This window comes from Pelobates fuscus, chromosome 8 (genome assembly GCF_036172605.1).
Source record: "Pelobates fuscus isolate aPelFus1 chromosome 8, aPelFus1.pri, whole genome shotgun sequence".
NCBI lineage: Eukaryota > Metazoa > Chordata > Amphibia > Anura > Pelobatidae > Pelobates > Pelobates fuscus.
Genome location: NC_086324.1, coordinates 160155612 through 160178003, shown reverse-complemented (window position 1 = coordinate 160178003; position 22392 = coordinate 160155612). Strand labels below are relative to the sequence as shown.

Below are 22392 nucleotides of genomic sequence, written 5' to 3'. Positions count from 1 at the left end.
GTAATTGATTAAAAGCCTCTTGTATATGTATGTAACACTCTGTCTAAGACGTGATAGTTTAATATATCTCTGCTTCTCGGCAGATTACAAGTTGTCTAGCGTATGGTGACCCAGCTGCCATTTTAACTGAGTGATTCTAAAAAAATATATATAAATACACAGGAAAGTGCACGGGATGGACTGAAGGCCTATATTTATACCCAACCTGGCAACGTATGCTTTCAAATGTAATGGAAATCATTTAGCCCCTAGTTAATGGGAATTTATTTTTTAATCCTACCACGTGAGGAAGCGGGGGAGTTCTTTCCTTTCTCTGAAATCTTGCATTCCGTTCGTGCTGCCAGAAGGCGCTTTGTAAAGCTTGGTAATTCAAAGTACCACCAAGAGCAATGCCAAACTCAAATCTCAAAGTTCCTCCATGTGGCGATCAAGTAATGTGTTACCAAAAATCTAAAAATTAACCTGAATTCACCCGTTTAAAGGGGCACCAAAATCGTTTTGTTTTTTTTAGGTTAACTGCGCTCAGATGTATATTCTCATAATTATCAAACACCCACTGGAAATGATTAAAGAAAGACATCTTACTATACAGAATGTGCCCAGTAGCCCCTTCATCAGGGATAGGTAACCTTTAGCTATCCAGATGTGGAGGACTACATACCCCATAATGCTCTTACACCCATAATGCTGGCAAAGCATCATGGGAGGTGTAGTCCAAAACACCTGGAGTGCCGAAGGCTGCCTACGCCTGCCCTAGATCAATGTTTGCAATATGTGTAAGGTTAGCTGGGTATCGTAATGCAATGCTGGGAATTCATGACACAATATCGCGTCCCACCAGATGAGCCACCTCCTTGCCGAGCACCATTCAGTCACGACCTTATTAACGCATGTTTTCACCAGACTTGTACTCTCAGACTCAGATGAACTGCAATTCCTTCAAATTCCGTATCTCCTAAGTGCCATATAGACATATACCTGAGCAGACGAGTAGCCTGATGGCTGAACATGTTCGTTTGGTTCGGCATTCAGAGTTCCCCTATGGCTCCAAAACAAAAAAAGAGATGATTAATGGGAAAAGGATGGTTGGTGGTTAGGGGACAACCACTAAATGTTGATTTTATCCACCGATCAAGTGAAATGGGACCATCGGGGGGGGGGGGGGTGAGGGGGAAGCAGCAGAAAAACAGAAAATCTATATTTAATAAATGTATATCATGTATAAATATAGATATTTGTTTCCTGTTTTTCCCTCTATTGGTTACTTTTCTCCCTTGATCTGTAAATTAAATATGGGGACGTGCACCTATCAATGTACAGCAAGACTCATACATACTTTTATTTATCCATGGATCATATTCAGCTGAACCAGTACATGAACAAGCGTAGCATGTTCCAAACAAAATTTCAGTTTCAGGAAAAATTATTTAGTTGAACATAACTTTCCCAGTTCTAGCTCTCACCTGCAGTTTCCCTAAATCCGGACATCTAGCTGTGGATATGACTCTTTCCTCTATCAGTCTCTCTTACGTCATGATGGGAAATGAACAGTGAAGCCCTCCCAAAGAGGGCACACCACACCGTTCTAATTTATGTTTATACCTGGAGCCATTGGCAACATTTTAATATCTTTCATACCATTAAATGAACACTCCTAGCACCATAACTACTTCAGCCCACAGTAGAAGTGCTGTTGCACAGTAAGTAGTCAAAGCTGTTTTAGTAGAATTTGACAACTTACCTGAAGGCCGCTGTGTGCCCGCACCACATCCAGTCTCTATAAAATAAAGCTCTGCCGATAAACGCGGCCCTGCATGGCCCTGCTTAGCACTGTATAGCTGACCGAATTATCGTACAGTAGAAGACCGAATGCAAGGTATGTGGCTTCAAGCTCCCGGCAAGACCCAGGTAAGTTGTCATACTGAGCTAAAATGGTTTACTACTTACCATGGAGAAAGGATAATGAATACCGCACTCTCCAAGCTTCCAGGGTGCGCAGGACCTCAGAACGGCTAGGTCTTACATCCAAAATCTAGAAAATAAATATTGATCCAGACACTCAAGGATAAAAGCCCTACTCCGACCTATATGCCCTCCCACAGCCCCACTCGGATACGGCGAAAGCCGGCCTACGAGAGAAAATTAATAACTACCTGACAGCACACACCCTCCCGACAATTGATACAGATGCATCCAACCGACTAGACGTACCCATCACGATGGACGAGCTAACTCGGGCCATCAAAGAGACGAAACAGGGCAAAAGCCCGGGACCAGATGGGTTACCACTGAAGTATTATAAGACGTTTGCCGACCACCTATATGCCCCCCTACTAGATGCATTAAATGCCGTACGAGAGGGACACCACCTCCCTAAACAGTCATTGACTGCACATATCACCCTCATCCCGAAAGGCGACAAGGACAGAGAACAATGCAGTAATTTCAGACCGATTTCACTCATCAACTGTGACGTTAAACTGCTAGCGAAAATCCTAGCCACGCGCCTCCAAACCCATGTCCCCCACCTGATACATTCAGACCAGGTGGGATTTGTCACGGGCCGCGAGGCTAGGGACAACACAGTCAGGGCACTGACCCTTATTCACGGCCAGGGCAAGCACAGCGATGGCCTTCTCTTGCTATCCACGGACGCAGAGAAGGCCTTCGACAGAGTCAACTGGCAATACATGTTCCAGACACTGACGCACATGGGACTGGGACCACACTTCAGGAGCTGGATTGAGGCGCTATACGACGGACCCACGGCACACGTCATCGTTAACGGGGCAGTGACGAGGGAGCTAACGATCCATAACGGCACAAGGCAGGGGTGTCCCCTATCCCCCCTTTTATTCGTACTGGCGCTCGAACACTTCCTCACCCATGTGCGGCATGATATGGACATAAGGGGTATCACGAAAGGTGACACACAGCATAAGGTAGCGGCGTATGCCGACGACCTCCTGTTCTTTGTCACCAACCCAGAGGTCACGCTCCCGAACATCCTGAAAGCATTTCGGGAATACGGGGCAATATCCAATCTCAAAATTAATTACTCAAAGTCATACGTCCTGAATATTAACATACCCGAAGCCAGGGCCGCCCCACTGAGACAGAGCCACACGTTCCAATGGGCAGACCAGAAGATCCAATATCTAGGTACATGGCTGACCAAGAACACCAAAGCCCTGTATGGGGCAAACTTTGCCCCCCTATTGGATAAATTTAGACGGGACCTGTCGGACTGGGCATACCCGCACATATCTTGGTTAGGCAGGATCCAAGTTATTAAAATGAATTTTCTCCCGCGCCTACTTTACCTTATGCAAGCCCTCCCAATCACTATCCCCAGACCTTTCTTTACCACCCTGAGACAAGCGATGGGTAAATACATCTGGAACCAAAGAAGGCCGAGAGTTAGGATGACCACACTGACTCTGCCCAAGGACAGGGGAGGCCTGGCTATGCCGGACCTCACCCTGTACTATGAGTCCTGCCACCTCCAAAGAGTCATGGAGTGGACAAAGGGAAAGGTACTCAAGAGCTGGAAGACCGTGGAGGAGGTGGAGGCGGGGAGACCCCTATCCACTCTGCCTTGGCAGGCGGGGGAGGGGGGCAGGGGGGCAATACTCACCCTACACGGCCGCGACACTGCAGGTCTGGAAGAGGGTGGCAAAAAGATGCAGACTGGCGCCTTACCCGTCCCCTCTCCTCCCTCTGACCCACAACGACAGTTTCCCACCTGGCTCGGACCCTAACGCATTCAGAGACTTGCTACACCACAAAGCCCCCAAACTACACCACCTACTCGACGGGCCTGACTGCAAGACGCTACCAAACCTATTGGAGGGAGCCACCCCCACACTACTACACCACTTTAAATACAGACAACTACGTAGCTACACACGAACTCTCCCGGGAGGTATAGCCTTGACAAGGGAGCCCACCACATTCGAACGATTGTGCTTAGACCCAGACCCTCAACCGCACGGGATCTCACTCATCTATTCCTCACTTCAAAGGGAAACCCCGACAGAAAAACCGAAATTAATGGGGAAATGGGAACGGGCGCTAGGTAAGACATTCACCGACGGAGACTGGGAGGAAATGTGCTATCTAGCGCATCACTGCTCGGTCTTTAGCAAGACGCAAGAGACAGCCTTTAAGCTACTTACAAATTGGTACTGCACCCCAGTAGCACTCCACACTATAAACCCAGAACACTCAGAGCTCTGTTGGAGATGCAACACAGAGATAGGCACCACATTTCACCTTTGGTGGGACTGTAGGGCCATCCGACCCTTCTGGAATGGCATACACAGTCTTCTCCACATGTTCTCCGATGCACCACCACCCTTCACACCCGAAGCCATGCTCCTACACCACACGCAGACTCCCAGATCACGGTATAAAAAATCCTTAACCATACGAATCCTAAACGTAGCCAAACAGGTGCTTCCACAATTCTGGAAGCAGACAGCCACCCCACCACTGACGGCCTGGTTCTCCCAAATGGAAGAACTCAGGGCAATAGCAGAACTCAATATGAGCGCCACTAACGCCTCCGACAAATACCTAGAAATTTGGGCCTATTGGCTACTAACGACCTCCAAACCAGACTTCACACAAAGACTCCAATACGAGACCCAAGTAGAGGTAGACGGGGACACCCCCGCCGACGGAGACCGACCCCCCACGGACTGGACCCCTACCCAACCCCCTCACACTACACACACACACCATCACAGGACACATGAAACACAACGCCCAGATGACCTACAAGCCACCACAACATAGGTCTACGATACACAATACACGAATCTGACTTGGGCACATACGCCTCAGGACGTGACCTAGACATGGGATCTGATCATCCCGACTTACCACTATACTGCAATTTTACGAAGCATGTGAGTCTAAAACGTCTGGACCTGCGTGTCCACCCTGCTAGTTATCGTAGCATGCAAAAATAACATAAAAAACTGGAAAAATTCAAATAAAAATATATTTACAAAAAAAAAAAGGATAAAAGCCAAAATAGGAAAACAACAGCAACGTTTCGACCCAGCAGGGTCTTTGTCAAGTAAAGCTGCTATTTTGGCTTTTATCCTTGAGTACCCTAGATCATCATTTATTTTCCACTACTTACCGTGGGACAGCATCAGGCCACCTCGACATCTAATGTTCCTTTAATCTTCATACCATCCTCCTGTGATATCACCTTCCAACAACCTTTTACAAACTCTTTTAAAGTTAAATAAATACATGATCAGTCCACCTATTAATTAAACTAAACTAACTGCCTTCCATAATTACATTAACATCTAACTCAAGGCACGTTAGAAGATCATCAATTCTCACCTCAAAATCTGTTCAACTCACGCATTATTATCATGATATAAAAAACAAATAACAAAAATATCACCCCTTCTACACACTGAGTGGCACTACAAACATTATACATTTACCTTGTATACTGGATAAATCATTTTTAGAAATTGGTGGTCAGGACCCATATTCCCAACTGTTTTAGAATATGCTGGTACAACAATGGGGGTTTTACTATAAGTCCACCCCAGCACAGAATTCTCCCTTTAAGGGGTACAGATATGAAAATGAAAATGTCTACAGCAAAGCTGCGATTTAAACATGTGTGTGTATTCATACATTTAACAATGTTCCCAGCTTGGCTCTTTTGGTCTTACATTTGCATTTCTCTTGTTAATTTGTCACAATTCCTGGTTTAGTAATTGTCTGCCTGTTTTTTTATATTTCATTTATTTACGTGAAAGGATTTTTCATCCGTATTTGCAGCTGTGAACTTTAACTTGTAATTAGGAGGATGTTAACAACTACAACATATATTGTGTGTTCTATATATTCTTAAACCTTTCTCTGTTCTTTTACTGTCACAAAGAAAATTTACAATATAATATATTTATTTTTACCTTTTTGTCAATCAATTGTTTATGGTGGCAGAAATGTAACAAGCACTGGTAAAATAGGAGTGACATATCCAGACAAAAATAGTTAGTATTAGACATATTCTTCTGTGTTTATTTGTCCGTAGATACCAAGACTGGCGTGTGATGTCTTGTTTGGCAGTCGAGCACAACGCAAAGTGGTGAAGAATCCACTTCATCAGCCAGGACAATCTCCAACCTGGGGTAATGTCTGCCACCAATAAAACAATGATCTTGTTTACCATATCTTCTCTACCTTCCCATCCCTATATCTTTAAGATCTAAAGGAACCTCACCTTCAAATAACAAGTCCTTGTGGGAGGTGGCATTCACGCCATACTTTTATTTGAAATGTCAACCGTAGCTTGTGACCTTATGCCTTAGCCCAGGACTTTGTACCGTCTCCCCTGTGTCCTTCCATTTCCCTTGCATTCTAGAGAGGAATATGAATGTGGTCTTCCTGTTGACATACTTTTCATTTTTATGATCCCTTACAGTATCCCCTCTATTTGTCTTTTGCCTGTGGGTTCTGTGTCATCCTCGGGTGTTTAGTCTGACATCTTCCTACATGCATGCTGTCTACCCAATGCCACCTTCTTCTACCTGTACTGATCGTTAGCTTGCTATCCGACCTTGGCTTGTTTGACTATCCCATGGCCTGCTGTCCGTGCTTGACACGTGAATGTTGTGTAAAAGTTGGGAGTTTTTTTTTGCCTCTATTATTTTTATATGTACATCTTCCTGGTAGAATCGTCTTGATGTTCATTGGCCTTCCTCGCTGTGAAACTTGATTGATGACTGCCAACAGGCAAGTTAAACTTCTGTTCAACTGAGATAAATGAGCAGGACTTAAACATAGTAGCAAATTAACATTTGAGTGAGAATTCAACGTGAGTACCCCTTCCATTGGTGCCAGGACCAGATGCGATACCTAGGAATCTGGATACCAAGGAACCCGAAAGAACTGTATGCCAAGAATTACATCCCCCTCTTGCGCACAATACTAAACGACCTTAAGAGCTGGAATTACGACCACATCTCCTGGCAGGGGCGTATATCGGTAATAAAGATGAACATTCTCCCGCGGCTACTCTACCATTTTCACACCATTCCCTGGCACATCCCGCCAGGATTTTTTACATCTCTTAAGTCGGCGGTGATACAATACGTCTGGAAGGGAGAAAGGGCACGACTCAGCTTTGACAAGCTATGCCTACTTAAGAATTGGGGGGGCCTGGCTTTACCAGATATCCGCAAATACTTCCATGCCACGGTACTGCAGCGGATCAGGGACTGGCATGTGGCATCTGATGACAAACTGTGGGTGGCATTGAATAGAGAAGTCATAAACAAAGCCCTCCCCAGACTCACATGGCATAACTCGGCGGACGTAACTTCGAAGCTGGGCGCTGAATCACCCGTCACTCAAACGTTAAAGACATGGTCTCACCTGAGACGAAACCAACATATCTCCCCACAGCCGAGCCCCCTGATACCGATAACTCATAATTCGGAGATAGGCGGAGGACTACATCGTTCTTCCTGGCCAATAAAGGGAAGTGGAGACTTTGTCCCAATATTCGAGGTCCTCAGTAACGCGGGAATACGAAATCTTCGGGAATGGAGTGGAATACCACAACCGACACTAATGCACAGATTTCATTACGCGCAACTACGAAATTTTTACTACAACCTCCCCAACAGGGTAGCGTTACATAGAGAACAGACGTGGTTTGAACGCTCCTGCATGACCGGCTCCGCCGCCGATGGCAGTGTCTCAGTCATCTACCAACAGCTAATAACAGGAGACCGCACACGGAACACGGCGTTCAAGAGAAGATGGGAAGAGCTGACGGATAGGACGTTTACTGACACACAATGGGAACAGATATTGATTTTGCAGCACAAGAGCTCCATTAGTACCAACTACCAGGAGGTCAACTTCAAGCTACTCTCCCACTGGTACCGGACTCCATCCCTATTAAGTAGAATATTCCCGGGGTCTACAGACACTTGTTGGAGATGTGAAACCCACACAGGCACAATAAGACACATCTGGTGGGATTGCGCAAAGATTAAGCCGTTTTGGGAAGACATACAACGGGAAATGACAATCATCCTGGGAGACCTACCTGACTTCAACATAGAAATGGCTCTACTCCATCACACGGAAGGCTCAATAGCCCAATACAAGAGGTCGATAATCCGCCACCTACTAAATGCGGCCAAAGCATCCATACCCGCTAAATGGAAACAAACACAACCACCAACTATGACAGACTGTCTTCAGAGGATAGAGGACATACACACGGCCGAGGCGCGATACGCAGAACTGCTCGGAAGGAGCACCAAACATGTCGAAGCCTGGACCCCGTGGTATGTATACCTCTCAAGACCGGGAGCAAGAAGACCGTAAAGCACACTATTTCACACGGTTCAGGAGTGCCTGGGCGCGCGCTGACGTATGGTGCCACCTATAAACCCAACCCTCCTTCCCCCCCCCCCCCCCCACATCTGTCCCCCCCCCCCCTCCTTCCTCCCCCCCTCTTTTTCTCATTTTCACAACGTACAAGGTTTCTACTCAAACCCACGCGACCTACTTTTGGGACACAGTGGCGGCGGCTCGGACTGGCCCGGGGAGGTCGGATCAGGGGTACCCGACTGTGAGGATGCGCGAGCTATAGGCGAAATAGGCGGTAGATCCCAGGGAGGCGTACCAGTACTATCACCACATGCTGACTAAAGGGACAACTAGGGAACTGACCATACTGAGAGGTGACCCCAAAGTATGACACACTAGACCGACGAAAGGAAGGGAATATAACATACGCCCTACGACACTCCAAGGCACCTCATCAGACGTCTGACTGACGGACTACTGAAGTAGACAGACACACCCAAACCACCTATGTAACACGAGGGACTACTAGAATTCCCATCTTCGAGAGATCCCAGATTAGGGTGCGGATTTGGGGGTGGCGCCCTTAGTGGTGCATTGTAAGTGCTTGGAACTCACAATCTCGCCTGCAACACAACACACTTAGCTTAACATCATATGCCTACACATCTTCGACACTACCCCCAACTGGGGATGCGCAGGTTCTCTCAGCCATATATGTCACATCTAACCATGTTTGAGACTGAAGCTCTTACCTACTCTCTTGGCTATTAGGTCTATATGCCAGGTCACTTGGAAGGACTGCGGAACGGGGGCTTCGAGATATCCTCTTGTTTAACCTTGCTTGTTTGATTATTGAAGTTACTGGAACTGTTTTAGCTCTTAAAGATGCATCTATCTATAGTCGTTCAATTGTTTAACTTGCTCAAATTACCTACGCTTTACTGATTGATTAACAGCCATATGACGCTTGCTGAATGTTAGATGATCAGAAGCTAACAATGCTTATTTTCAACGTTGAGTTACGATCTGACATACCGTATATACACTGTTGTGGTGTATGAATATTTGTGATTCTGTACTCACCTGATCGTCATAATAAAGAATTTACAAAAAAAAACAAAAAACATTTGAGTGAGGCCTTTGCTGGCCTTCAGCAAGGAGAGTTATAAGCTACATTAATAAGTACTTTACCAAAGCAATAACTCAAGTGAGACACATTTTGAAACTGTAAAATACACAAAACCAATTAACCTACATAAACCTACATATAAGTTGATTTTGATGAATTTTTATACGGTAAATTGTGACCCATGACAGTGCTGCTCTACCTGGTTACAACCATACAAAGATTGGTTTATCCATTTAGACAGGGTTAACTGTACAAAGGAGAGCAGACTGTATTGACTGTTTAAGCAATGACCGTGACAAAGGCTCCTGCAGCTTATACTAAGTGTTTGGAAAATGCAAGTCACATACACACTTGCACGTGTTCTGTCTTATGACGCACATATGCGTCACCTTCTATACCAAGGCACCCAGCTGTACAGCAGTCAGGCAGCCCATCACACATGTACTCATATTTTAAAGATGAGATTCATTTTGTCAGTAACCCTTCAAATTCCAGAGGGAGGCTACATTCAATATATAGTAATTATAATAAAATAATACAATGGTATATGTTTCCATATATGCGGATTCCCCGTTACCATCCATGAAATATTTTATGCAATAAATGGGATCTTGTGCACCAGACATATCTATTAAATGTTAATGTCACCTAATGTAGTATCAGTTGAAACCTTAGGACCGCGTACATTAACTATCTAATGACAAGGTCAATAAAATCAGTACCATTGAGTTAATTAATAATAGCATCTCTATTTAGAACATACATTACAAATAAAAAAAAAAGTATTATTCCTAGTAGAGTTTTTATTTTTTAGTTATTACTTGTGTCTAAGCCTGCTGATGTTCAGATTAATTTATTTTATTCTTGGTCATTCTGCTGGCCGACTCCTAACATCCATTAGCTAACTGGCCATTTTAATTGTTGACGTCCCACCATAGTACTGCGTTGTTTGGACAATGTGATATAGTTCCAACACTGAACGTAGCGCTGTCCTATTTTATCCCACGTGGAAGCACCAACTCTATGCAATATAGCCCACTTGGTTTATTTATCAATTACACTATGTCTCTAAAAAAGGTCATTGCAGTAGGATATATTGTATAGTTTTAATCTGATTGGTTCGCAATGCCATTTCATAAAATATAGCATGTTGATAATATGGATTTTTTGGTAAAATAAATAGTACTGGTAATTGATTTTCATTCATAGAAACATAGAATGTTCTTGGACGGCAGATAAGAAGCATTCGGCCCATCTAGTCTGCCCAATTTTCTAAATACTTTCATTAGTCCCTGGCCTTATCTTATAGTTAGGATAGCCTTATACCTATTCCACACATTCTTAAACTCCTTCACTCCTTCACCTCTACCACTTCAGCTGGAAGGCTATTCCATGCATCCACTACCTGGGAATTCAAGCCTGGGAATAGCATTATAACTGTACAACAAATACCTCTATAAAGATACATGTCCACGTTTGTAAAACATTAGGATGGTATATTACTATGCAGGAGCTGATTTGCTGATGTAATTGTTTATTATCCCAGCCACCAATACTTCCTTTAGATAGTAAGCTCATGGGCCATCTCTTGAAACACGCTTTGTGTAAGAGTTAAATGTGCAATTATATAAGCCTATGATCTGGGTTTCTAAATCAATTAATATCTATCTTCAGGTTTTTTTTATAATTTAAACACACATTGACTTTGTATTTACTCAAATAATTACCTTCTTTAATTTGCTTTACTTAGATCAACCCTTCATCAGTGCCCTTGGCCAGACCACGTGCCTTCTCTTCCCTCCGTGCACCGTGCGTGGCTGCCCACCACCCTATATCCACGGACTTGAGCAACTGGCCAGCAGAGACTTTCGTATCACAGCAACGCGTTTTACTGTATTCGACCAATCACAGGCACAGCTGATCTCAGATTTATACAGCCCGCTGGACAGCCTATCAGCGGAGGTACTCAGACTCCCTGTCATGTGGATCCCTTTTATTGCACTCACATTAAATACTACTGAAAAGAAAGGTTCAGAAAATAATGTCAGTTTTATTTTCTAAAGTGAGAATTGCCGGGAATTCAAAGAGAATTTAAAGAGAATTTCAAAATTTGGTCCGGAATAGCCAAATTTTTCAAATTGTTTAATTCTGTCTTCAGTTTAGCTATTTTGGACTTAAATTTGAAATTCACTTTGAATTCCCAGCAATTCACACTTTAGTGAATAACGCTGATGGAAATGTATTTTTCCTCTCTTTGGCTAGTGTGTTGCCCTCTGAAGGCTAAGTCCAGGGCCAGCACAACCATAAGGAGGCACAGGCATGGCCTTAGAGCGCACTGGCCTGGAAGGCAATGTCCGGGCTCTGGGTGACCGTCAGGAGAGGTGCGCACAGTGCTTCCCCTCCTGCCAGTCACTTCATGTAGTGTAAAAAATAGATAAAACAATATATTTGGAACACTTAACGCGTTTCACCTGAATGTAGGCTTTCTCAAAAGTGTATTACAGGATGCTTGGGACCATAGCTGCTTAAATAGGGTGCTAAAATTCAAAAATAATGTTTTTTGTGGCATCACAGTCACATGACCAAACTAATTAGCATAAACATTTATTAAAATAGTAAAATAATTAATAATATAAAAGGAAATGGTGGTAGGAAGTGTATATAAGTAAAAAATATTTGCTCTAAATAAACTTTATCAGGTATAAAAACGTGTGCAGAGACAGATCCAAGATTTCATGTAGTGTGATCGCGCGGACCGTGGTGAAAGATTATTCGTTTCTTCTACCTAGCCTGACAGGGAGTGCTCACTGAGAACAGCGACCAGCTTTCTGTCAGAATAGGGAGAGAATACAAAAGATTCTCTACCATGGTCCGCACAGCCACGTTAAAAGGGAGGTAAGCAAACACAAGATGGCGCAGAGGGGTAAGAGGGGAAATAAGACACACTAAAGGGCTGGGGGAGAGAAAGAGATGGATAAAGGTCATTGGAGGGAAGAGGCAAACAGAGGGGCTGGGGAAGGAGACAAAGACACACACAGAGGGGTTTTAGAGAGGAAGAGACACACAAAGGAATTGGGGAGAAAGAGACACACAGAGGGTGTGGCAGGAAGAAAGGCACACAAAGGGGCTGGGGAGAGAAATAGAGACACAGAGGGGCTGGGAAGAGAAAGAGGCACACAAATGGGCTGGAAAGATACACAAAGAAAGATACACAGAGGGGGTGGGGCCTGAAAGGCATGGAGGAAAGACGCATTTCCAGCGAGCTCCTCCACTACACTAACATAATACCAAATCTACCTGCATAATCTGCTCTAGTTGAGACACAGATTTAGAAGCTATTACCTACCAACCTGCATGACGTGTTTCACAGTGGATGAGGGGCTGCAGGAAGCTTTCCACCTTCCTTTATGAGGATGCGGCCTGGTGCTGCCCGGGCGGGAGAAGCGGCCGATCTCCTGGTCCGGGGGTGCGCACGGGAAGCTGCTTGTTGACAGGAACCCTGTTCCTCCCCCCCCTTTGGACCGGCGGGGGTGATCCTGGTCCACCCCTGGGAGACAACACAGCTCCAGCTGACACACGAGTGGAAGCCATCCACGCGGACAAACACCTCCGCGATCCACGCAAAATGGCAGAGACCACTTGTCCCCCTAGCATCAGCGACCTACTCTCGGACTTTGAGTCCAGGCTCGAGGAACACTTCAACAAATTTTGGTGGCAGTTGGAGGACAGAATACCTCGCCAGACACCACTGTACCCGCAGAGTCCTCCACACAGTCCCCGGGCATCAAAGCTCCACCGGGTATCCACAATAGTGAGGGCCCCAAAATGGCGGAGACGCAAGCGGCGGAACTCACCTGCACTAAAAGCAGCACGGTGGTCGCAGATATCACAGTCCAAGCCTGAACCTAGCAACAAGCCAAGGGTGTCGTGGAGAGCCCTGCTCACGGTCTCTGATCAAACCTGCCGACTCTCACCTGGGTCCCAGAGCCTGGAGTGTCCCTGCATACTCATGCACTCTGATCTACCAACTATTGGCATAGGTTGACTGTAGACTTATTCCTCATCACTCTGGCTGCCTCTCACAAATACAGCCTAAGTACCAGTAACCATTTTCTGGCAGACATCCACTCACCTACTAGGCACTTACACCTCTACACTTACTCCCTATCTAACTAAGCAACCTGCTTGAAGCCTCCTAGGGGCAGCATGCCATTAGTTCTTCTGTTGAGATAAGCCTGTTACAAATTCAAAGTATGCTACCATTACTGTTTTAACTTCTCTTTAGCTGCAGACATGTTAGCTTGCACACTGATCCACTTAATACTCTCACCATATGTCAACGCAATAGTTCTCTCTTATCATTTTTTTTTTAAATGTGCATTACCTACAATTGCCATATTACTGTCCCAAACTACAAAACAATGTGTTGATTGTTTATGCTGTTGTGGCAATAAAAACTCACCTGTAATCTTTTGCAAACACAAAAAAAAGAAAGATACACAAAGTGGAAAAGTAAGAGACACAAAAGGGGATAAGAAACACAAAAAGGGGTCAGACGTTCAAAAGGGGGATTAAGAGAAACGCAGGTGAAGGTGTATTTTTTTAGGTTTAGGTAGCAAAATACATCTTCGCCTGTGTAGCCACGAATCCTTGCACTGGACCTAGCCGAGTGACTGTGGCGTTACTGTACAACAGTACGCCACTTGTCACTCATTGGTTTAATGGGAAGGCTTGAGTTGTAAACCTACATCCTGTATATTGTCTTAATGATGGTCTTGCTTTCTTATTACAGTTCAAGGCTCTCACAGAGGGGCCCTGTGTACTAGTGGCTGCCCAACGGGACAATGCAGTATCTTGCTTTAACTCTGTCATGGACAGGTACGTACTAGTTAATGTCAATGCAGTTTATGTCATTGAGATTTAAAATGTGTAAACAATGTTAAGTATTTTTGAAGGAACTACTTTATTTTTTGTTGTTCTTGACATACTGTATTTTCTACATGATTGGAAACCTATGAGCATGGCAGCCAGTTCTGGGGCCAGGCTCTCCGGAGCAAGATCTGCACAGCAACACATGGGATGTAACGATGCCTCAGTCAGCTGGTTAAAGTCAGCGAGTATCAACTCGTCCGACTAGAGAGCATCCTTTAAGCACAGAACATAATGTCATATAGAAAGCAGATCAGTGTCGGCCTACTGGATCACCATGGTTAAGTCTCTCAGTCAGAGTTTTAGATTTTTCTCACAGAAGTCACCAAGAATGGTCAAAGTTAGGCCATAGCTTGGATTTAAAAAGTTTAAACACAGCAAAATTCCCCTGAAAACAATGGCAATAGATGCAATCTTTGTCACAGTTCAGTGTGAAACCCTCAGGTCTCGGTTTCTCTGTGTCACGGTTCATAACCTGTGACATTGCATGGTGACATCCTAGCGCTGGGGTAGACAACCTTCAGCACTCCAGACGTTGTGGACTAAATTCCCCATGATGCCCTTACAGCTATGATACTGGCAAAGCATCAGGGGACAGCAACTTGATTGCCAAAGGTTGCCCTAGAGTCCTAGCTCATGGCCACCAATTCTAGATATAATAGGCAAGTCTGTAACTGGTTATTCTCAGAGCTTGGGAAATAAATATTCTCTCAAGCAGAAAGATTATCACCTGAGATTTTAGAGCTAACATTTCTTTTTGCTGGAGCTATTATATATCTAGCTTCAAAGACCACCCATAAAGTAAAAAGCATTACTTGTGATAGAGCCTCCCCCCCTCCCCCCCCCCCGCAGTCCGCTATTCAGAAGCGCCCATTTAAAGGGGGAGGTATAGTAACTCTGTAATTTTCAATGATTATACACTTTATAAGCTAGATATAAAAAAAAGAAAAAACTTCTCTCCAGAATTAACACATCCTATCTGTTAGGCATTGGTCACATGATTACCATGTCATCACTTGCAACTTGCTTTCTAGGAAGTTGAGATATCGCTAATGTAGTGATGACAGCATCCAGGCACTGTCCTAGAATAGACAGCTCATCCTTATTCAGTCATAGACTAAATCCACTCTCTCTTCAATTACGTTTTAAATAAGAAGAAGCCGGTTAAACGAATAAATGAACCAGTAAATATAGGGGAGAAATTTAGTTTATTTTGCTCAGAAAAAGGAGATGGATTCATGGTGACCTCAGTAGTGACCAAATGGGCTATCTTGTAGCTCCGAACAGAAGATCCAGAAAAGGACCGAGATTGTTAAAGAGACTCCAGATTTTGTAAAAATGGTCAGAGGTCTTTTAATATAACCCACAAAAAAATACTATAAGATTTGATGGGATTTTCCAAAAGAAGTTTAATTAGCGAAATATTGGTTTTTTTTCCCCCTCGAAATCTGTTCAGCAATTCATTTAAACTCCACACTTCTGCGTCTTTTACTGGATGTGTCACCCACAAACACATTTCATATGATCCTATAAAAATGCAATCTTTACATCAAAATCACCAGCTAATCTCTTGATAATATAGTTTAATGCTTGGATCAAAGATTTTGTCCATAAGGTGTCACTACGGGGAGTGTGCTTTAATGAACCATTTAGGGAATCATGATATACCAGATGCACCATGACGTAAAGGGATCAGACTCTAAGGACCCTGGCCCCTCTTATTCCCAGCAGAAGTTATTGCTTGTCCACAGATTTTCCAACCGGGTTTCTGTACCAGTGTACCTGTAACATTGTAGGACGGTATTCCACTCACTCAATGTTTGTGTCTCCGTGTACCCCAGGGGTTAAACCGAGAATGGCATTGCAGGGTCAGAGAGAGAAAGAGAGAGGATTTGGCGGATTGAAGCAGGGCAGGGACAGTTCAGTTTCCTCTGCTGGATTATACTTCATGAAAATCCGTTTATAAAAAGCTTTTGTTTTCCCGGAGATTAGATGGCGTGTCAGGGTTTCCATGACTTAAAAGATGTAACAGAACGGTGCCTCCATATACCAGCTGTGCACATTCGTCCGTCATCAAGGGCACAGGTAGACGGTTAACTCTAATAGTGCCAAGAGATTAGTCTCATTATTACACATTGCAGATTTCATAGAAAAGAATTTCAGTATAAGCTGACTCTAAGGGGTCGAAACGTTGCATTTTGGTTCTTGGGTCCAATAAAATTGCCTGCTCTTTGGGACATTTTGGGGTGCCTGGATTACTTTTCTACTAATATATGCTATATCTGGTCTCTTTGGTACTGGGACTGATCCAAGAGCACCCTAGGATTCCAAGGCGAAGGGCTGAGTGCAGTTCCACAACTTGTCTATAGATCGACATGTATAGACAGAAAGAGAAAAACATACAGGCAGAAAGACAGACAAACAAAGACGTATATATGCAGAAAGACAGACATACAAAACATACATAATCAGAAAGACAACATACACACATTCACAGAAAGACAGACATACATACACAGAAAGACAGACATACATACACAGAAAGACAGACCTACATACACAGGAAGACAGACCTACATATACAGAAAGACAGACATACATGCACAGGAAGACAGACATACAAACACAGAAAGATAGACATACATATACAGAAAGACAGACATACATGCAGAGGAAGACAGACATACATACACAGAAAGACAGACATACATATACAGGAAGACAGACATACATATACAGGAAGACAGACATACATGCACAGGAAGACAGACATACATACCCAGAAAGACAGACATGCATGCACAGGAAGACAGACATACATGCACAGGAAGACAGACATACATGCACAGGAAGACAGACATACATGCACAGGAAGACAGACATACATACACAGGAAGACAGACATACATACACAGGAAGACAGACATACATGCACAGGAAGACAGACATACATGCACAGGAAGACAGACATACATGCACAGGAAGACAGACATACATGCACAGGAAGACAGACATACATGCACAGGAAGACAGACATACATACACAGGAAGACAGACATACATACACAGGAAGACAGACATACATGCACAGGAAGACAGACATACATGCACAGGAAGACAGACATACATGCACAGGAAGACAGACAGACATACACAGGAAGACAGACCTACATATACAGAAAGACAGACATACATGCACAGGAAGACAGACATACAAACACAGAAAGATGGACATACATATACAGAAAGACAGACATACATGCAGAGGAAGACAGACATACATACACAGAAAGACAGACATACATATACAGGAAGACAGACATACATATACAGGAAGACAGACATACATGCACAGGAAGACAGACATACATACACAGAAAGACAGACATACATACACAAAAAGACAGACATACATGCACAGGAAGACAGACATACATGCACAGGAAGACAGACATACATGCACAGGAAGACAGACATACATGCACAGGAAGACAGACATACATGCACAGGAAGACAGACATACATGCACAGGAAGACAGACATACATGCACAGGAAGACAGACATACATGCACAGGAAGACAGACATACATGCACAGGAAGACAGACATACATGCACAGGAAGACAGACATACATGCACAGGAAGACAGACCTACAGACACAGGAAGACAGACCTACAGACACAGGAAGACAGACCTACATACACAGGAAGACAGACCTACATACACAGGAAGACAGACAGACATAGACAGGAAGACAGACATGCACTTTCCCTGCTGAATGCCAGCAGGGAGCAGCCTGTATGACAGGAGGCTGTGTCAGTCCCAGCAGGGAGCTGTGTTGATTTCTTCCTCTCTGTCACAAGGAGAGGGTAAGATTGGGGAGCTCATGAGAAGTCGCCCTCCCTGGCTCTTATCTCTGATGTTACAGAACTGGCAGGCTGAAAACTATGAGTTATAGCCAGCTGCACAGGGAAAGTAGGCCAGGCACAGTTTAAAAACAGCGTCTGAAAAAAAGGAACAGCTAAGGGATTTCTTTCATTTCCTGCACATATTTGGGTACCTTGATTTAAATCACCATATTCAGCTGGTCACATCAATTGTATCAAGGAGGCGTAGAAAAAGGTTTATTTTTAATCACCGTATAAAATGACTCATGGAAAGAAGAAGAACAGGACAAACGCTGACATGCACCTAAACAGTGAATTGTAGGGAGTAAAAACCAATTGCAAAATGTAGGCTTTTAATAGCCACGTTGTGACTGAAGTTAAGTTAGTGATTACCTCATTCGAGCCAAACTATTATATGAAACACATCTTACACCTGGTGTCATTTTACCCCACTCCCCTTAGAATGTAAGCTTGCTTGAGCAGGGCCCTCAACACTACTTGTCTTGTTGCAATTACTTGTTTATTAGTCCACCTGTCGTACAGTGCTGCACAGTTTGTTGGCGCCTTAATCATCATAATACTGATTTTACTTCAGTTCACGGCAATTCACTGTTCAATAAATAAACCTTCTAAAAAGGAATTGAGGAAAACTGGCAAATAATGGGTTAAAAATCCTTTTTACACTTACCTGATCCAGTGCTGAGTTTGGCTCCTCCTCCACCGATGTCAGCCAATAGGGGAACCTAATGTGCATGCACGGCTCTCGCGCATTATGCCTTCCCGGTAGGAAAGCATTGACTTGGCGCTTTGCTATGGGGGATTTGAAGACGTTGCATGTCCTCATGCAAAGCGTGAGGATGTCCAGCGTCATTTCACGGAGTCAAACTCTGTGAAACTGGAGGAAGTAGCTCTAGTGGCTGTCTGGTAGGCAGCCACTAGAGGCAGTCTTAGCCCTGCAATATAAACATTGCCATTTCTTTGAAACGGTAATGTTTGCAGCTGCAGGGCTAAAATGACAGGGGCAGTGCACTGGGGGCCTACAGTGTCCCTTTAAGACTCACAGAGCATTGTAGTTCTATTGCAGGCAGCTGTGTATTTCTGAAACTGTTATAGAACGTTATAAGTGAATTTTTTTTATTATGAATTGTCAGATCTTCCAGTAAGATTGAATCATTAACCAATTAAATACCTCCTCTCTACCCTTCATAGTGTTAACTGGCAGAATGCAACCAATCAGAGCTTCACGCCGGGCGTGATGTGTCCGCAGACCGAATCTCAGGTACGTAACACATGTTCACACTGCCCGTAGTGATGACATAAACATGCCTTACACAAACCAGACACTCATAGAGCGGTGCACAATTACATTAATGACACTGATTGAATTCTCTGCAAATAAATGCCATTTTGAGAAGTTACCAGGGGAATGTTCTGTGGATTCTATTTAGGGAATGTTTTCTGCCACTCTCTGTCTGCTTCTTTCACTCTTCTATAGATGTATTCACTAAATCCTCACTTATAGCAAATTAAAATCCATATAGCTCAATTTTAGGAAAAATAGCTGATCTGCAAGGAAACACGGCTTTAGCCCCAGCGTGGCTATTATTATACCTATTTCGATTTCAGTTAGCAACAATTCAAAGTTTAGAGAATAAACTTGTATATATAGTTTTTTTATTATTCTGTCTCTTATTTATCCCTTCTTTGGTTACTTTTTTTAATTTTTTTTATTTAAGTTTTTTTATTTTGTATTCAGTAAGAATAACATAATAAAGTGTAGCAATACACAAATACATAGTTTACATAGTTTTTCGTTTTGTTAACAGAACAGTTAAACAATACTAAAGAATAATATACCTGATATATCAAGTGATAATTAACATAGTGTTGATATTACAAATTGCTAATTATTACAATAATTAACATTGGCAGTGTGTGTAATCCAGTTCAACAGGCAAAACATTTCAAATTGTATTTCAAATAGGCAGAGTTGTTGCTTCAAGTGGTTTTTGGTAGAGCATATTTCACACTAGTCTATGCATAGATAAATGGGGGGGGGGGGGTGCTGTGTACTTACAACGAGCTTGAGTGACTTGTACTTAGCAGGGGGGGGGGAGGGGAGCAGGGGGTGTACTAGATTTTCGATTAGGCAATGGACTTAGGTGCCAGGAAGTATAACCAAGGCTTCCAAATCTTAGAGAAGGTCTGGTAATTTTTCGTTTTTGCGTACGTCAGTTCTTCCATTTGCCTTATTTCGTCTACCCTACCTATCCACTCTCTTGTAGATGGGATTTGCCTTTGTTTCCAATACTTGGGTATGAGTTGTGCGGCTGCCATAACTAAATAACTGAAAAGGGTGGCTTTTTCTCTTCGTATACCTGGTGGAGGTATTGAGAATAGGTAGTGTTGCGGTGTAAATGGAATGTTACTGTGAATCAGCATTTGGGTCATGGCATGGATTGGTTACTTTATTTTTTATTACTTTAGTGTTTTTTGTTGTTTTATAATTCGTTCGTGCTATCTTGTTAGCGGTTAATTTGTCCTTCATTATTACTTTATTCTTATATTCTTTCATTCATGTTCTTGCAGTCTTTCTCTCCCTTCCTTGAGTTCCGTCTTACTATTTATACTTCTCTCTTTTTATCTCTCCCTTCTTTATTTCCTTATTTTCTTTCTGTCTCTCTCTTTCTAATTTTTCTGACTCGTTTACCTCTCTTTTTTCTCCATCTTTACTCCTTTTTGTTAATTCTTGCTTTCAATATTTATCTCTCATTATTTCTCGTTCTAGGTTTTCTCTTCATCTTTCATTAAGTCTTTTTGTTTCTATCTCCAATTTTTTCAATTATTATCTTTAATGTTTTATCTCGTTCCTGCCCCATTCTCTTTATCCAGGCCAACAAGATGATCAGCTGTTTCTTTGATTCGCTGACTCCTGAGAGCATTCACCAAATTGTGCCCGAGGCTTTATATGATGGGAAGTTGCAATCCCCTTTGTCACCATAGATCTTCTAACGATAGATTCAGTCACCTTATCGTACTATATGCGGAGAAAGGAATCTAGAACTTTGCACTTTTCTTAGTGAATCTGAAGACCATGCAGAGGAAAACATTATCGACCTGGATTATTACACCGGCGGGTTGATACAACTGATGAATTGATACAAATGAAATGTATCCACTCTTACCAGCTCACTTTTATTGCACTTTATTATTAAATAGTTGCTGCTATAAATTATTGATCTGGGCAACGTATAGGAACTGTTATTTTCCCCTGAGATATATGCTTCGGTTACATTATAAGATCTTCTATTAGATCAATTGTGGTTTCAAGGTGATTGGAATGGTCAACTCTCCATTGCGTTGTCCTGTCCCACTGAGTTTTGTTCGTGGCAATCTTGAAAAAGTTTTTTGTTTCTTGTGATGCTGACTTGAAGTTTCTATTTAGTTTACATTTTTTTAATTGTCATGGTTCGTTGAAGCATATCAAATAAAATAAGTGCAAAAAGTATGTTACAAATAACATGTTTGAGGTTATGGATTTCACATCTTACCTGATATTTTACGTTGGAAAACACGTGAAGAAAAATGTAAATAAACAAACAAAACATTACAAAGTAAGTAACTCTGGTTAAGTACGGGCCTGTAAATTCAAATATTGATTTGATTTTGGATTAAGTTACTCTGTCTAGAGAATTAATATAGGGTTGCCAAGTGAGGAAGATTTTTTTTTTGTGAGGGTACTTTTATTTAACAGGGTTTCTAACTAATCCTTATCACATCGAAGAGAAGGACCCTCCCTTCTGGGTCTAGGATTTGTTTGTGGATAGTTGGAAAGATACATTTTATAAGTAATATTGCTACTACTCGAGTTTTTGTACATGTGTCTATCCATCTCGCCGAGGTGAAGGTGGAGGTTTTCTTTCAATGGGTTTCCTGAAGGTATACAACTTGGGGATTGTGCTTACGAAGTTGGGAGAGTACAAGCTTGCATTTATTTGTGGTGTTAAGCCCATTGTATGGGACTGGCTTTGATGTTGATGTTAGATTGTGAACCATTAATCTGAGTCAATATAGTAAAT

The 22392-nt window shown here is 42.9% G+C and overlaps 1 protein-coding gene across 1 annotated transcript in view; it reads left to right on the top strand.

The window, feature by feature from the left end:
• Window positions 1-21690, top strand: part of LOC134571338 (dynein axonemal assembly factor 8-like) — a 68592-nt gene extending 46902 nt beyond the window's left edge. Inside the window, exons 25-29 of the mRNA XM_063429540.1 lie at window positions 6074-6170; window positions 11247-11458; window positions 14289-14374; window positions 19523-19592; window positions 21206-21690. Coding sequence (XP_063285610.1) covers window positions 6074-6170; window positions 11247-11458; window positions 14289-14374; window positions 19523-19592; window positions 21206-21316 — 576 coding nt within the window. The 3' untranslated portion in view covers window positions 21317-21690. The remainder of the gene's footprint in view (window positions 1-6073; window positions 6171-11246; window positions 11459-14288; window positions 14375-19522; window positions 19593-21205) is intronic.
• Window positions 21691-22392: the final 702 nt, after the last annotated feature.